Source organism: Dromaius novaehollandiae, chromosome 2 (genome assembly GCF_036370855.1).
Source record: "Dromaius novaehollandiae isolate bDroNov1 chromosome 2, bDroNov1.hap1, whole genome shotgun sequence".
Taxonomy (NCBI): Eukaryota; Metazoa; Chordata; class Aves; order Casuariiformes; family Dromaiidae; genus Dromaius; species Dromaius novaehollandiae.
Genome location: NC_088099.1, coordinates 106,409,104 through 106,427,649, shown reverse-complemented (window position 1 = coordinate 106,427,649; position 18,546 = coordinate 106,409,104). Strand labels below are relative to the sequence as shown.

General features: G+C 40.5%; 1 protein-coding gene across 11 annotated transcripts in view; it reads left to right on the top strand.

Annotated features, from left to right (window-relative positions):
* Positions 1-1,992: 1,992 nt before the first annotated feature.
* ZNF236 (zinc finger protein 236) overlaps positions 1,993-18,546 on the top strand; it is an 87,737-nt gene continuing 71,183 nt past the window's right edge. For 5 of the 11 annotated variants that reach the window (XR_010387864.1, XM_064507113.1, XM_064507112.1 and 2 more), the window contains exons 1-3: positions 2,295-2,400; positions 12,789-12,931; positions 14,246-14,410. Coding sequence is in view for 10 of the 11 variants with exons in the window: in XM_064507113.1 (XP_064363183.1) it covers positions 2,340-2,400; positions 12,789-12,931; positions 14,246-14,410 (369 nt within the window). In the remaining variant the exon portion in view is untranslated. The other 6 variants (XM_064507117.1, XM_064507116.1, XM_064507115.1 and 3 more) reach the window with 6 other exon arrangements.

Sequence of the window (18,546 nt, the reverse complement as noted above, 5' to 3'; positions counted from 1 at the left end):
ACTGCTGAAAGGACTGGCAACCTCAGCAGTTTGCAGGACAGAGCTAGCCTATAGCCACCAGAGGCCACTGCTGTTCTTTGCCTTTTATCTGTGTGTAGCTGGGCTGCAGCAAGGACTCAGTTCAAAGGAACCTCAGACACAGGTCAGACCAGCTTCAGTCTTCTTTTCCATCTTTATGCTCCAGTGCTGCACTTTTGCACAGCAGATTAAATATAGTACAATTTTTACTGGCAGATAGAAGAAATTAACCAAATACACTTACCCAACCTTAGCCTTCAGGAAAAAATGAAACCTCTCATTCCAACAACCTGATTTCATTCTTTGATATGATTAAATTTTGTAGCTAAAGGCAAGTTTGTAGATCTAATTTAATTAGATTTTTGAAAAGCATTTAACTCAGCACTGATGAAAAAATCCATATTATCAATAGAACATGGTAAATGAATTAAGAAAGCGTTAATTAACATCCAAAGATGAGGAAAAACATTAAATAATGTTTTTCTACTACAGTTCACAGACATCAGTACTTGGCATGCCCTATTCTTTTGATTAGTGAGCTGAAGTACCTGGCTAATACTATTTGCAGAGAATACAGAGACTAACATAAAGGTAATAAATGTAGTAAATGATGAGACAGGGTCATCTGGATTGCTTGATGAACTCAACCTACTCCAAATCAAGTATTTTAATACAGGCTACTAAAACATCAGTTTGGAATAAAGAAACTGGACAGACACTGGCCATATGGGGTGGGGGGAGGGTTACTTCCTGGAAAACAAGGAGAAGAGTTTGACCATCATAACAGTTGAGCAACTAAGTAGCAATTGGCAACCTGGTGCAGTGGGAGAGAGGGTTTTGGATGATGAACTAACTAGCCTTAAAAAACCCCCGTAGTTTTATCACTGTTGGCTGCACTCTTACAGCAGTTCTCTTTATATTAATGTCCACTTTTCTTAAAAAAAAAAAAAAAAAGGCAGAATGTTCAGGAAGAAAATGTAACACATACAGTGTACTTTAGAAAAAAAGACTTAAATAGGTGAAATTATCTAAAAATGATTAACCAAGTCATCCATCAAACACAAATGCTCCATATTAAGAAGTGTTTTTAATGTAGCAGAAAAAGAAAAGATGAAAATCTCAGTTCAGAAGCTGAAGCCCTATGAGTTCAAATGGGAAACAGCTTGGAAGCAATGAAGGCCATCAACTGCTGGAACAGGGTACCGAGGAAAAGAGCTGAATCTGTATCCATCACTTCCAGAGAGCAGCCTTTAGCTACACACAGGTTACAGGTGACAGGGTTAAATGTTATGGCTTATGATTTTCAAGGACTCCAATTAAATGATCCAGTGGTCTCTTATGACCAGAGGAATCTCCTCTCACGTTAAGCAACTCAAGCACCACAGTCCAGGAGGATCAAGGAGAAACCAGTGCTTGCTGGAACTGCTTACATGGCAAACCCTGCCAGCCTGCCCAGGGTGCCCACTGGGGGTGCCTCACTGAGGAAGGCGCGGGGCCCCCACGCTTGTGTGTGCACGTTATGCATCTCTCAGGCTGAACGGTGACAGCAAAGTTTACAGAGGATGCAGGCGGGGGGGCAGAAGGCCTAAAGGTGAGGAGTCACCCCACCTGCCACACAGGCACTGCCACCGCCTTAGCAGAGCCGCTGCCAGAGGCCGCGGGGGACCGCCCCGCCTCTTCTCTTTGGTCTCGAAGAGAAATTTCAGCCTTTCTGCTCGAAGCAAAACACTCCGCGGCGCCGCGCCGGCTGTCCCACAACAAAGCACCGCAGGCCGCAGCCGCCGCGGGCCGAACCCCTCTGCCAGGTCGCGGCCGTCTCAGGCAGCCCCGCAAGACGCATGCGCCGGCAGCCGCGCGCCCCCGAGAGCTCCGCGGTCCCCGGATGTAGCGGAGGCCTCCCCCCCACCTGAGGTATGCACGCCCACGAAGCCTCCCTCCCGCCTCCGCTCCCCGCGCATGCGCAGCAGCCCCCCCACGCCTCTCGCGACCTCTTTCACGCTGCCGTTCTACCCCCCGCCTCGGCCGCGTTCGCGAGGCGAGCGCAGTGCGCCTGCGCCGCCTGGCCTGGCCTGGCCTTGCCGTGAGTGCGCCTCTGCCCCGCTCCCCCCCACCCCCCCCGCGGGCCTGTGTGCGCCTGCGCCAGCCCCCGCCTCGCGTAGCCCCGTGGAGGCGAGCCGCTCGCGATCTGTGTATAGGGCCGGGTTCGCTCGTTCTTCCCCGCCCCCTCGCTCCCCCTTTGCCAACCGCCTCTTCCTCCGCCGTTGCCAAGTGTGTGTGTGTGTGTGCGCGCGCTCGGGGGGGGGTGGGGGGAGGGGGCAGCCATGCCGAGGGGGCGGCCTCCCAAACCCAGCAGGGAGACTAGCAAGGCCGGCGCCGAGTCAGGTAACGAGCGCGGCCGGGCGAGCGCGATACGCGCCCTGGGGTGGAAGCCGGTCTCGGCGAGACAGGCGAGAAGCCTCCGCGGGCCGCGCATATAGTCCCCGGATATGGGGGAGGGAGGCCGGGTCTATTGTGTGAGTGTATAGGCGAGAGGGCGGAGGGGAGGGGAGGGAGCCTGGCCCGGCCCGGCCCTGCGGAATGATACGGCGCGGGCAGTTCCGTGGCCCCACACGACGCGGCGGCCCGCGGACGGGCGGGCACCGCCATCGCCGCCGCTGGAGGGGGCCGGCAGGCGGCCGGCCCCCAGCCGCTTGCCGCGCTCCCCTTCCCCGGCCGTTACAATGCCCCTTCCACCGCGGCCGGGGGAGCGGGCGCGGCGGCTGTCGCCGCTCGGTCGCTTAGGGGCGGGCGCGAGGCTGTCCGCGGGGAGGGCTGCCGGGAAGAGGTTGGCGGCCCAGGCCGGCGGCCTTGCCTTCCGCTTTCTCCCGGCAGCCCCGCAGCCGTGGTCTGGGACCTAAGCTGGCTGGGACCTGGCGCCGAGCTGGCCGGTGAGGGGCCGGGGACGAGCCCGGCCGGGCCCGTGGCGGGCAGCACGGGAAGGTTTTCCGTGCCTTCCGCTTCTCCTTTCTTTCTCCCGCACTCCTCCCCCAGGCAAAATGCATAGCAGCTTCAAGTAAATAATAAGTGAATGAAAATAAGAATCAACTTTTCTACCAAATTACAAGGGAAGCCTTCCTTTTTTTGAGGTGTTGAAAACCACCTTTGTAGTGATCTTCTTTGTGAACATATGCTGAAAGAAGAACTAGCTTTCCCAAGCACATATTAGTCTGTCTTGCACCCTCATAGGCTTTTTTATTTTGTTCTTTGCGTTTCAGTGTCACTGATGACTACTAAATATTTCAGATCTGATTTTGCTTGATGGGCTTGTGGGTTTTTTTGACAGTAATTTTTAGCTAGTGAGTTTTATGGATCTTTTGTGTAGTTTATTCCAGCTGATGTTACCAGGGATCTGTTAGTAGTGTGTAAATCCCACAAACTGCAAAAACATTGTTTTAGGTAGGTCTGCAATCATCTTCAATGACTTATCTTTAAGCACATGCATGTAGGAGTAAATTCTTTTCCAGATAGAAGGGGGAGAGATTTTGCAAAACATCCTTCAAATACCATGGTTATTTCAGTCCTGAAAAGTCACCTAATTAATATTTGTAATATATATTTAACATTTTTTTGAATGCTTGCAGATGAGCCTTGGCTCTTCAAGAGACGTGTAGGTGAACCTTCTGTGTCTGGAATACTTTTTGCAGAATTGAAATGTGCTGACATTCAAAAAAAAATCACTATACTGTAACATGAGTGATGGGAAGTTAGGTAAAATGTTTTCTCACATATGGAAAGCTGTGGACCACAAGCTCCAACCAGAAGATTTTATTCTTTTGTTTTGTTGGAGGAGTTGATCTCGGCTTTTTAACGCTATATATAAGACTATAAAGAAGGACCCAAAGAACTTTGGCTACTCTAAGTTTTGGAAACTGAGATTTTTTTTTTCTTTGAAGTTCTTTTTAACTGAAGCGTTTTACTTCATGCACTGGTATTTCTTGTAAGGATAGCATTTGATATGCATATGTTAAGTTCCTGTAACAATGGCATTCTATATGAATAAGAAAAAGATCAAGACTATGATACAAGCTGTCCAAAACAAGTGCCTAGTAGCTGTGTCCATTTTGTTGTTGGTTGGACATTGATCTTAGACCCTTCTGGCTGAAGGAGATTACTATGAGTTGATGTCTAGTTCTCACATATTTTGCATTTTTCATGTATTTAACATTTTTTTTTTACAAAAAAATTGCTGATTTATTAATCGAATTGTTTCATAGAAGGAGTTTGATTCCAGATAGCAGTCCAGAATGACAGGGTCTGGGACTATTACTCAGGGGATTCAGAGACTTCTGTGGTCTGCAGTTGTAAGGACTGCATCCCACATGGGCAAATATTGTGAGTTCCGGAGTCTTTGGTTGTAGAGAGTTGAGCAGCTTGTGAAAAGGGCGAAGTCAGTAATTGTCAAGCTTCACATTCTTGTCCACAGTGGCACATGGCTGGAAGGAGGTCACAAATGAAGACGCTATGGTTGAACAGGACAACGTGCATTTGGGGCAGTTGTGTTTCTAGTATGTTTAACTCTTTGCCCCAGTCAGTGCAGGCTGTGAGACTGGAAAACTGATCATGGGATTTTGATGCTCCTTGATTTCTGCACTGGCTACTTAGCAATGGTCCTATTGGTTGTATATCTCATTTTCTACAGCGGTGCAACAGGTTCTTGGCTCTTGCTCTTCTGAAAAATTCAGGATTTAACCTTGAATATATATGAAGCAAGAAAAATACATTAGAAAAAGTGCTACTCCTTGTAGATGTGTTTTTTTTTTTAATTAGAATTTACTTAGTACTTACAAACAACCATCATGACAGTATTTGAACTGTCAGAAATGCAGGCCATGCAAATTTTCTGTAGTTGGTTGCGCCATTGCCAAAATTCATTGGAGAACCATTGGCTGAGGGCAGTTCTGTTTCTGTAGGAGTCTCTCTGTAAGACACTAGAAGGCGATTTCCACTCCTACTGTGCAGTTGAGTTAGTGCAAAGAAAGCATTAAGGGGAATGTTTATTGTATTCCATTTATTTTGGAATACTTTTTTTTTTTAATGTTCCTTTTTTGAATATGTTTCTTATTCAGATTTAAGATTGATTATCTTAGTTTTTTGGGTTATAATTCCCAAACAGTTATGTTTCCTTTCAGTTTTACTTACTGGCTTTGCGTAAGATACTTGTCATATACTTTGAGATGGTATCATGATAGAGATGCTCATTTTAATTATTTTTGGAAGTTGGGAGGAGAGATACCTGAAGCTTGAGGGAGGGGGGAATCTTAAAACACTGAAGTATTTTTGAAGATGCCAATATGAATTTGCATTAAGAAAAGTTTTTAAAAATATGGTAGGTCTCATATTGTGAAGACGTTATTTTGTAAATCTTACTTGTTTTTTTATGTTTTAATTAGAATTTAGTAACAAACACTTGCTATTAAGCTGAAATTGAAATAAATACCAAACATTTATTGTTCAGTTAGATACTAAGTGAAAAGGAAATGATTGAAGACATTTGTTATAGATCAAGGATAATATCTTGAGTGCTCATGGTTATTTTATTAGTCATCTTAGTGAACAAGGCTTTAAATAGGTCTGTAGGTGGTGGTGGTTTCTTCAGAACTTGATGCTATGTCACCTCTTCTTTCTGCTAATCTGTGAGAGTTTCCGTCTTTCTCCAATCCAGGTGTAGTTGTTTCTGTGAGTTTGTAGTTACTGTTCATTATTTCTGTCATTATCTGAGGTGTATGAGAAGGACTTTGAGGATTCTATTACTGTGCTTGCACCCTCAGTCTTTTTCTTGTCCTAAATCTTCCTTACCCATAATGAAAGTCTTTTCTGTTTGTTCCGGTATGGTTTGTCACAGTTTGAATAGCAGCAACATGAAATTAGCATTTTTTGACTTTCGCTGCTCTCTGACAGTTTCCACTTAGCAGGAGCGGAAGTGACTATTTTTTAGGAAGTCTTTGACCAGCAAAGTGAAATATTTGCAAAATGTACTGAACTGTTCTTGAAGCCTGGACTGTATAGCCTGTATTTAAACCCGAAGACTGCTTTCACAGAGGCTTAAATATGCTTGTCAAGGAATTCGGTTTAAAACTGAGTATTTTGTGCCTTCACAGGGTATGAATTTTAACAGAACTTCCCACTTGAAGGATGGTAAATACACAGAGTTAAGAAATGTTATTGTGCAATGTAGCTTTAACCCAGTCTTCGCAGAGCTGCTGTATTCTGTTTGGTATCTGCTTGTCCTCTGGCATCGGTGAGGGTATGGACTTACTGCATTAGGGGAAAGTCAGTTTTGAGGCTTTACTTTTCAATTTGGTATGATTGGCCAGTTCAAAATGCATTTTTCTTAAGTCTTCAGTGAATTGATATAAACTGATGTAGGTTATTTTAGTAGTTGTACATTAAGATCTTTATGTGTTGAGCTCTGATTATAGTAAAAATAGGTAAGTGATATCTTGTAGATAAGAATGAAGGGATTGTACTGCATCTGTGATGTGGGCTTAATTTTGTGTGTAGGATAGCTATAGGTAGTTCCTGTTTAAACCATACAAGAGGGTCACCCTGCTCAAACTTTTGCCTTAGAAAAGAGAATCTTTAGGCTTTAACAGTGGTACATTTGTTCTGTCATCTGTGTTCTGCAGTAACTGCAGGATCCAAGTATGTGCATGGGGTGTATATTGTGTGTCTGCTAAAAGTTGTTAGACTTAGATTACATTGGTGTTCTTTAATTCCATATTAATTCTGCACTGTGCTTGGCATGTCTGTGTCTTCTTACCCGTAATTTAAGTGGTTACATAATGTGTTAAATTCTTGGTATGTGATAACTTCAGTCCTTGATCAATTCCTTCTCTGTATCTTTCTGCCAATTGCAAGTCCTCATTACTTTGTCCCCTATTATAGTCACACCTTTCATACTTCATTCGTTCCTGTACATTTAATGTTTGCAAATATAATTATATTTCTATTTGAGATCTTTAGAATTATTCTGCTGTAGCTGGGTTTTTTTTGGAATGATAGCAGTATTTGTCTGAATGTCAGATGAAGCCATCAGAGTTGGTTGAGGATATGTCTATTTTCAGTTATCTGATGCTCCTGAAGCAAAATGTCTGTACTGGTAGTACTTAAATCCCAGATTGACTGCTGACCAAAGAATAATAATCGCACTTTTTTTAATATTAGCAAATCTCAATTAATGTGCGGATTTTGGTCCAGCATATAGAATATGATTCTCTTTCCCACTTACCCCAGTAGTGGAGATGAGGAATAGCTATTGAATGTTTTTTGGTTTTGTTTGTTGGTTTTTTTAAGTGCTGAGTTAGGTTTAAAATAATATGAATTTTCATCAGTGTAGAACAAAGCAAGATGTTTGAGTGATTCATTATCATCTGTGTTTCATAGTTTCTGATCTAGTATAAGGAAACTTCATAAATATCAGCATCCCTGTTTTGTTCTGTTGTCCTACTACTTTCTTTCCACTCATAAGTTACCAAATAGATTTTGATAGGGTCACATCCTCATTGTGTCCCTAGACTTCTCAGCTGCCATTTAGCTTCAGTGGCAATTCTTCATCCGTGAATTCCTTGAGCTTGAATGGGTGTTTGATGCAGGGTGTCCTCTCAGTCTGATGCTACTAAGCTATTGGAGCTCCAATAAGACTCTGCTGCATTTACAGCTGAATGATTCCATCGGTGCCTTGTACAGAGAGGATTGCATACTGCCATGAAGTACAGTGCTGCTTACATAAGGAAGAAATGGTTAGGAGTGCAGGCCCTGTTGCTCTAATTCTGTCTTCCTCTTTCCACATTGCCATCAGTGGCTTATAGCAGAGAGCACCTCCTTGCTGACTCAAATCCTGAGGTAGATTTTTCAGAAGGCTGTATTGCAAAAATCTATAGCTCAGTTGACCCAAAGTTTGATTGCGAACACTATTAGGCGCAATAGATTTCAAGAGAACTTGAAGGCTGTGACATAAGAGTGTTTGATTAAGTCTGTATTTAAATTGGAATTTTATTATCTTTGATATGTACTTGGCAAGTTTGGTTTTGGTACTTTTTGGTGTCCTTTTTTCCCTCCTATTGCACTTTGGACAAACTGCAAGAATACAGACAAAATGTTCCTTTGACAGTACATAATGAGTTAAGGGCTCCCATTTTAGTTTAATTGTATTGATACTTGACTGTCTCTCTGAAGCTGTGATGGAATAGTGTTGATTTATGTTGTCACAGGGCAAATGTTAAAATCACGAAGCCCCCCAAATTACAGTAGCTTTTGCACTGTTTCTTCACAGTTAATGAATGCAGTGTTTTAAACTTTGCAACTGTTCAGTGAGGTTTATTATTTATAGTAGGGTGCAGACCCAAAAGAATAGCTTGTTTTTCAGGAGATTTGTTAGTCTAACATTTGTTTTGTGTGTGTGTGTGTGTGTGTGTGTGTTTTTTGTATGTTTATACACATCAATGAGTAGTTTCTTTCTCTGTTCTCTAAGAAAATGTAACATTTTTCGTGTGTTTTTTGTTGAAGTTGTATGCTGAATAAATTAATGTCTTCTCTAAATAAAAACATAACTTCTAATTCTGCGTTGTTCACTTGAATGACATTCCATTACCTATACCATATATCTAAAGATAGATTGTTTAGTCTGTGTAACCAGTCAATATTTACATTTTTCTGGGAGCTTGTGTACCAGATCGGTTATTTATGATAAGGCTGCTCATCTGATAAATGATGAATTGAGATGATGAAATAGATTGTTATTTATGTCAGTATTTTAATTGTGTTTCCCTTTGGTGAACAGGGAATGTTTAGATGTCACTGAGGTTTTCTGATTTTTTTTAAAGGAACAGAATTCATTTAGAAGTATAGGATCTGTATCCCACTGCTAAATTCCTGAATTTGTGTTGTCTTCATGTGTTTGGGTATTCAAAAATATTGGTGTTTAAGATAGGTTTAGCATTTTGCGGTATTTAACTTGCTTCAGTTTGCATCGTGGTTCAAGCCGATGCACTTAAAAGCATTGTTTCTCTGAAATAAGTAAAGAAGATCATACAACTAGGCTTCTTTGCTGGATTTCCCAGAAATTTGGTAATGTAAGTTACTTTGACTTGCTATGATATACAGGTATTAGTATAAATGGTGTCTTCATCTGATTATTAATACTTCTAACAAGAAAAGTCTGTCAAACTGTTATTTCATTGTTATGTATAAATGATTTTAAGACTGATTCAGATCATACTTGAGTTTATGATGCCTAACTGAAAAGTTTAAATATATCTCAGTTGCTTGTTACTTTTATTATTGAAAATGTCTTTTCTGTTTTTCTGTTGTTCCAGTTCTAAATACAACATGACATTTATGTCCTTATGGTTACTAATTTCTTGATTTCGTCAGGGAGACTATTCTGAATATTCTCCTTGTTACTGGAAGAATAAAATTAAAAACTCAGTTCTTGCATATTATATGATAAGGAGCTTTAGAACTCTCAGAAATATCCTGTATTTGGTAGGTAATAAAGGACTGACCTATACTTCAGCAAGTATATAAATGAGAAGAAAGATGATCACAGTTTCATCTTTCCTTTAACTAGTTCAAACAAAATGCTAAGGAAGAAATGGATTCATGTTTCAGTTTTAATCTGCATTAGATCTCAATCCTGTCCTTTGAGTGAAATTGAAGAAATGGAACTCAAAGTTCTGTAGGTCCAAATTGCACCATTCATAGCCGCTGTATGTACTTACTGAAGATTGCCAGGCTGAGAACTGCTCTACTGGAGCCTTTGAAGATTCTGGAATCTAACCTAAATTTTTTTTCTGTGCCTTGAGGCCTTGAGATTCATTTCAGCAATGTAAGTCTTCTGCCAAGCAACCCTCTCCTTCAGGTGAGAGTGTACAGTCCAGTTGCTGATCTCTAGGATCCAATCCTGACTTCCCAAACTTCTTTCTTTTGCTCTCCAGGACACTATGAAAGATATGAATAAAAAAGTGTAAGATTGGACTTTTCATAGAGTTACAAAGTTTTGGGTCTTTTTTCTAAAGAAGAATATATAAGACGTAAGCAACTAATTTTCTAAACACATGCCCTCTACCTCTTCTTCCTTGGAGCCTGAGTGCCTTTAGGAGGGCAGAAAGGCAGGCAGGCAACTCAGCATTTATGACCATTCATGAACTAGCCTTGAGAAACTCCTGACACTGTGATACAGGGGTATAATATGCTCAACTGCAAATTTGCCAAAGCTTAGACTGTTTCTTCAGTCTTTCCTATGAAATATTTTAAGATTATGCTTTTGTTACCATTTTTTGTTTATCTTGGTGGTTGTCATTTTCCTACTCACTATTTCCTTTTTATTTTTGAACAAAAAGTGAAGTGCCCCTTCCCATATATCTCCTTTGAAGCATCACAAGGATTTTTCATAAATATATAATTCCTTTTAAGTCTTGTTTGAATTACATAAGAAAATTTACAGTCTATAGAGTAATCAATTTTGTGATTGATATAGATACACATTTCAATGAAAATTCTGTAGAAATTTTACTGACAAATAAGTAAGCTCCTTTGTAATCTCCTCCAGATGTTAGTGAACACTTTGCTTTTTCTGTGTTTAAAATTGTAGAGGAGAGATATGATTATTTCAGAGTCATACCTTTGCAAGCTCAGTTGCTTAGGCATCATTTTCGTGTGTTGTCTGGTGTCTTTGATCTTGAGAGTGAGTGTTTAAAGGTAATAATCTGGTTTGTGAAGATAGTTTAAAGGCCTTTTTAAAGTCATGAATTGTATCATTTTTCAGTTGTCAATTTAGAGTGAGAGGTCAGGCCTTGATAGTGTCGAACGGTTGCTCTGTTTTCCAGGGGAGAGGAAAGCTTCTTGCAGTAAGTCTTCTTGCATTAAGTTTTCATATAGTCCAACTATTGGAGTAGATTTTTCTTTCACTTCTTTTCATGTCATGCTAATATTTAAATAAACTGATTTTGTGCACTTCATTCTACTCAGAATATTTATCAGAGAAACACTTAAATGACAGTGTATTGTAATTAAAGATGTGCTTTCTAGCTTTTGAAGAATTGTGACCATTTCAGGGAAGGAAAAAGTAGTGTCTGCGTATACCATGAATTTACAGCTGAGAGTTCTTTAAAGGCTACAGCAGGTTTAAGTTTATATATGTTAAATATTTGTGATGCCCAGGCACATTATTTTCTCTCTAACAGAAGGATGTGTAACTAAATTTTGCAAAGCAAAAGTTAATTGGGACTTCAATAGTCCAGAAATGAGAAATGTAAGTCCTTATGAGATTGTTTTCAATTTTGATTTTTCACCCGAAAAATCTTCTCCTGGAATGTTTCCTGGAGCTTTCTCAACTACAAGCTTTTTAGATTTATTATGAGAGTCTTTGTGGAAGGCAAAAAGGCGATCAGGACATAAGCTGCTGCCCTTTTTAAGTGATGTTTTGAATGAGACTAGACTTTAAGGTAGATCTAGTGTTGAGCAGGAATAGTATATGAATATGAGTCTTTTGGTTTCCTCCGAGGGAAAATGAGAGTGCTGTAAACTATTAGATGTGTTGCTGTTTCTTTTGCAAAAATCTTATAAATGTGGTCAGAAGTACTGACTTTTCCAAGAGGAAATCATCACTCTTTCCGTTGCTAGATAATAAAATCAATGTTTTCTTTTTTTTCCCTGTGTTGTTGATACATTTTGTTCTGTTGTGGTGATGGTAAAAACTGAATTCGGTGGTTTTTGATATAGTGTCTTCAATCTGAAGCATGAACCAACGGATTTTGATTGTTATTTTATTAATACTGCATTGAAGAATCTTACATTTTTTAGCTCCCTCCTGCCAATTTTTTTCTTAAAGGTTGTCTTAAATAAAATTAATTTTCTTAATAGTACAGTGTCTTCCCAAATGTAGAATGTGTTTATATTTTTTGGAACCTATGATTTTCAGTTTCTGTTTTTTGGATAATCTTAAAAGTATTTAAGATATAAGGAGAATATTAACAGGACCTACTTCAGCCATTTGAGCAATAAGATATAGAAGGTTCCAGCTTGTTTATCAGAAGTTGTATGACCATGTTCAGAGCAGGAAAACTGCATAGGGTTAGTCTGGGTCTATAAAAATCCTATTCTCCATTGAATGCAGGTGTGCAGAGTTTGGCAGTTCATTGTCTGTCTCTCAGCTGTTTGAACCATTGGTCTTGGTTTTACAGCTCTAAAGGTAACTGGTGAAGGTTTTACATTGCCAGAAGTAGAGGAAAGAAAAGATGCCTAAATTAGTCTTCTTAAAAAAAAAAAAAAAAAAAAAAAAAAAAGAGTGGAGAGAAAACCTGCATAGTCATAACTGCTGACTATGTTGTATTAAAATGTTTTCTAGAAACACATGATGTAATGTTATTAAAAGTAACCTCTGTGCTTAGTGTATTTGACAGCAAGTTATATTGTTGCAAACTGGATGGGATATTTCTGAATCAGAGATATAAATGATTTTAAATTACTAGGAAAAGGTGTTTATTCATCTCCTTACCAGCTGACAGTTACAGAGGTGGATATATTCCTTAGATTGCAGGTCAATGGAAGCAGACATGTACTTGTCTTTTATGCCAGAGATCTTCAAGATCCAGTGAAGTCAGAAGCTTGTACACGTCAAAATCTTAGAAGAGTCTGAATAGTTTCTGCTTCAAAGAATTCTTGTTTTTACAATAAATTATAAGTAAATGAAATAAAACATTTTACAAAATGTTTTGATGCTTATTTTGTAGATGGTGTTCTGACACTGAATATAGAGAACAATAACTTTCCCTACCGATTACCTAACTTCCATAAGTGTGAGATCTGTTTGCTGTCTTTTCCAAAGGAGACCCAGTTCCAGCGCCATATGAGGGATCATGAGCAAAATGACAAGGTATGAATTCTAGTAGGTATAAACTTAGAAAATACCAATGTATATTGATATTTTTGTGTACTGACAAGTAAAGCTAATATGAGTATTTTAATACTAGAAATCATGTTCAAGATTTTCTTTAGTCATTTCACTGATGATTACTTCGGGACTTCAGAGTGTGGAGAGGAGCCATACTTTGGTAGAATTTAGTTAGAATATTGTCTCCAGTTCAGTAATTTTTAGTTGTAGTGTAGCAGTTTCTTTTGATTTATCATGTTCAAGTAGATAAGAAAATGTATAGTTTCCTTTTAAATGAATTTGTGAACTGATTCTGCACATTAGCAATAAAAAGAAAATAATGGTTGTTTTGATTAACTGGACTTAGCTGATCTCTTACAGTTATGGTCTAGTGTGTTTTTATTCAACAGACTAATGTCATCATTTCAGTTGCTTACAAGTCTAGTTTGGGGAAGAATGAGGGAAATACAGCTTTGCAATTAAGACTACTGACTTATTAAATGGAGTTTTTGCCACAGGTTTCATGTGTAATTGGAAGCATTTTATTTAATTTTTGTTCCTTGGTTTCTGTTTTACAAAGCTAAAACTACCTTAAATATGATGGAAAAATAATCTTAGTAATGTTTAAGGTAGTCATAGATATATACTAATGCTTACAAAATGTAATTTTGAGATGTTAATCCGTAAATACGAAAAACTACTATACAAGTGTCATGTTGTAAAGATGATAACATTAACTCCCCCACCTTTTGTTTTAATTTGAAATCATGCTTCCTAGAATTTATTTCACATTCATGTAAGAGCTGTTATATGTAGAAGAGAAGATGCTCTTTAACAATGAAAACTAGTTGTGCCAATACCAAGCAAATAGCAGGTAATCCTAGAATAAACTAAGATTGCAATTCTCAGAGGGCTCTTCACTCTGCTGGTTTCATTCTTAATTGAGCCTAAGGAGAGGTTAGTAAATCAGTTAATGTATAAGATGTATTACTGGCTCTTTCAATAACTCATTCTTCCTCCTGCTATTTTCACTCTCCTCACAACAATCTCAATTTTTGAGTATCCTTTTTTTTAGTTCCCCTATTGTCTGTACCCAAATGGTCTTGAAATATTGTGTGCGTGTTTTCAGTAATGAGACCTGAAGAAGAGAAAATAATTAAGACTCTTTGGTATATTCCTAGGCATCATTATTGCATGTAGGTACTTGAATTACTTTTTTTAAAATTTTGATTTGTATGCTTGCAATTGTTGCCTATAGTACATGTAGCTTATGGGAAGACTGAATTTTGTGTTTATCTTTGCTGTTTTCACAAACAGCCTCACCGATGCAACCAGTGTCCAATGTCATTCAACGTTGAATTCAACTTGACGCTTCATAAATGTACCCACAATGGTGAAGATCCTACATGTCCTGTGTGCAACAAGAAATTCTCCAGAGTGGCTAGTCTGAAAGCTCATATAATGCTACATGAGAAAGAAGAGGTAATTCATTAAACCTCATAATTCAGTTTGTAAAAGGATGAACATGTTGTGGTTGTTATACTTAGTCCTCAGCTGTATGCTTTAGATTGCAAGGTTGAGTAAAGGAGAAAAGAGGAAATACAGAATTTATAAAGGAGAGTGTATTTTAATAATACTAGCTGTAATGGACATACCACATCTAAGAACGTTTTCCAGTCCTGCTCTTACTAACACAGAGGGTCTTTGCATATTTGATGGCTTTAATAAATCATGACTGTTAACTGATAAATATACTATAAATAAAATTAAATTTACCTGAAAATTGAGCTGTCTTTTAACTCTTTACAAATATTTTTATTTTGGAGCAATTTCTGTAGTTTCATGTACTTCAAGAAGCCCATGTGTAATAGTCAGGGTGGTCATTTGTTGATGGTCGAGGTCACTTCAGAAAATTCCTGTTCTTAGTGGTCTTGTCTGTATTTGATTCGTATATTCTGATTACTGCTGAGGCCCTTTCACCATCTATTTCCTGCATCTTTAAGCTGTTTCCGTTATCTAGAAAAAATATCCCTTTTTTTTTCCTTTTTTGGTAGCAGTCATTTCAACTGAGTTGACTACTTATTCCTTTCCCTCCTCCAGTCTTATTTTCCATTTTGATAAGTTAGGTTACATTCTCAATAAACAGTTAATGCATGTTACTATTTCTGAAACCTTGTTGTAGTCTTTACTCCAGTTACCAGAGTTGATTGTACTGCCCAAAATACAAAATTTTCAGTCTTATTACCTCTTCTTCCTGTGAAAGCTTTTGAAAATTCCATTCTGCATTGGAGAACTGGAGCTGAATCATTGCCAGAATTCTAACCATAAAGATTGTATGGCTCTCCATATCGACTGCAGACAGCTTACAGCAGCTTTGGCCAGTGAGCTTGGGAAGATCTTTAATCCTGGTATCAGTTCACATTTTATCAAGTGCAGAACAGAGTTAACATGGGAGGACTTAAGTACAATTGTGTTGGGTGTTAATGTATCTGTAATAGGGCACAATTTAATGGATGCTGACTGAGGGGAGTAGTTTTTTGTTGCTAAAAAGATCACAGTAAGGAAATTGATCATCAAGAAAGATGCCTAAGTGTGCTTTTTAGAATTCATTTGTATCACTAAGTGATTTTGCATTCAACTCAGCTGATCGTTATGTTGATACTTTATGTAGATGTCAGAAGAATAAGTTATGTATAGGTGGCATTTGGTTACAAGTAACTTTAAGTAGTCCAAGTAGTAAATTGGTTTGAAATAAATTAGAACATCAGTGGAAGAAACAAACAATATTCACAGACTAAGAAACCTCAGTCTGTGCTGTGTACCTACAAACTGTAAATGGTATTATTTCAGAGGAAACTTGAAGCCAAAGGAAATAGTAGAGTTGATGTCTAATGAACACATTTTCTGTAAATGTGGTGGGGTAGGGGTGGACCATGAGCAGATTGAGAGCTGATGGGTAAGGATTAGGGAGCAGACTAACATGGGTGACACTGTTGTGGGTGTTTGCTACAGGCCACCTGATCAGGAAGAGGAAGTAGATGAGGCCTTCTACAGACAGCTGGAAGTAGCCTCACAATCACAGGCCCTGGTTCTCAGGGGGGAGTTTAACCACCCTGATACCTGCTGGAAGAACAATACGGCAAGGCACAAACAATCCAGGAGGTTCTTGGAGAGCACTGATGATAACTTTCTGACATAGGTGATAGAGGAGCCAACGAGGAGAGGTGCACTGCTGGACCTTGTACTGGCAAATACTGAAGGACTGGTTGGAGATGTGAAGGCTGGTGGCAGCCTTGGCTGCAGTGACCGTGAGATGGTGGAGTTCAGGATCCTGCAAGGAGGAAGCAGGGGAAACAGCAGGATCATAACCCTGGACCTCAGGAGAGCAAAATTTGGCCTCTTCAGGGACCATCTTGGAAGAATCCCATGGGATCAGGCCCTAGAAGGAAGAGGGTTTCAAGAGAGCTGGTTAATATTCAAGGATCACCTCCTCCAAGCTCAAGAATGGTGCATCCCAATGAGCAAGAAATTGAGAAAAGGGGGCAGGAGACTGGCTTGGATGAACAAGGAGTTCCTGGCAAAACTCCAACAGAAGAAGGAAATGTACAGAGGGTGGAAACAAGGACAGGCCACTTGGGAGGAATACAGGGGTGTCATCCGACTATGCAGGGATGGAACTAGGAAGGCCAAGGCCCATTTGGATTTTAATCTGTCAAGGACAGCAAGAAGGACTTCTTCAAATACATCATTAACAAAAGGAAGACTAGGGAAAATGTGGGTTCACTGCTCAATGGGGCAGGGGCCCTGATGACAAAGGATACAGAGAAGGCAGAGATACTGAATGCCACCTTTGTTTCAGTGTTTACTGGAAGACCGGCCTTCAGCAGTCCCAGACCCTGGAGACCAGGGAGAAAGTCTGGAGAAAGGGAGACTTTCCCTTGTTGGAGGAGGATTGGGCTAGAGATCGTTTAAGCAGACTGGACATCCACAAGTCCATTGGCCCTGATGGGATGTACCCACGAGTGCTGAGGGAGCTGGCGGACATCATTGCTAGGCCACTCTCCATCATCTTTGAAAGGTAGTGGAGATCAGGAGAGGTGCCTGAGGACTGGAAGAAAGCACATGTTGCTGCAGTCTTCAGAAAGGGCAAGGAGGAGGACCCAGGGAACTACAGACCAGTCAGCCTCACCTCCATCCCTGGAAAGGTGATGGAGCACCTCATTCTGGGGGTCATCTCCATGTGAAGGCATGTGAAGGATAAGAAGGTGATCAGGAGTAGTCAGCATGGATTCATAAAGGAGAAATCATGCTTAACCAACCTGATAGCCTTCTATGATGAAATGAATGGCTGGATAGATGAGGGGAGAGCAGTTCATATTGTCTGCCTTGACTTCAGGAAGACTTTTGACACTGTCTCCCATAACATCTTCATAGGCTAGCTCAGGAAGTGCAGGCTAGGTGAGTGGATGGTGAGGTGAATTGAGAACTGGCTGAATGGCAGAGCTCAGAGGGTTGTGATCAGGGGCGCAAAGTCTAGTTGGAGGCCTGTAGCTAGCAGTGTCCCCCAGGGGTCAACACTGGGTGCAGTATTGTTCGACTTATTCATCAGTGGCCTGGATGAAGGGACAGAGTGCACCCTTAAAAAGTTTGCTGATGATCCAAAACTGGGAGGAGTGGCTGATACACCAGTGGGCTGTGCTGCTATTCAGAGGGACTTCCACAGACTGGAGAGACAGGCAGAAGGCAACCTCATAAAGGAAAGTGCAGTCCTTCACCTAGGCAGGAATAACCCCAACTTGCTGGAAGGCAGCTCTGCAGAGAAAGACCTGGGAGTCCTGGTAGACAACAAGTCGACCATGAGTCAGCAATGTGCCCTTGTGGCCAAGGAAGCCGATGTTATCCTTGGCTGCATTAGGAAGAGTGTTGCCAGCAGGTTGAGGGAGGTGATCCTCCCCCTCTACTCAGCCCTGATGAAGCTGCATCTGGAGTGCTGTATCCAGTTCTGGGCTCCCCAGTACAAGAGAGACATGGAGCTACTGGACTGAGTCCAGCAAAGGACTGCTAAGATGATGAAGGGACTGGAGCATCTCTCATGATGAAAGGCTCTCTCTTTTCAGTGGTGCCCAGTGACAAGACAAGAGGCAATGGGCACAAGCTGAGGCACAGGCAGCTCTGTCTGAGCATAAGGAAAAACTTTACTTTGAGGATAACAGAGCACTGGAACAGCTTGCCCAGAGAGGTTGTGGAGTCTCCATCCTTGGAGATATTCAGAAGCCATCTGGGCAGGGTCCTGGGCAACATGCTCTAGGTGACCCTGCTTGAGCAGTGGGATTGGACTAGATCATCTCCAGAGGTCCCTTCTAACCTCAACTAGTTCTGTGATTCTGTGATAAACAATCAGTTCTTTTTTTCTGTTGTTTTACTGATGCCATGAAAATATTCATATGAAGTTCTAGTATCCTCTGTAGAAAATGAAAGGCAGGGTGCATATTGTTTCTTATAAGTTCCTGTGGACTGTTTGGAAGTCGTTTGTGGATTTGAATTTGGATACTTCTCTAGCAAGTGAAATATTTAATGCCCTCACTTTTATACAAGGAACTTCTAACGAAAATTCATGG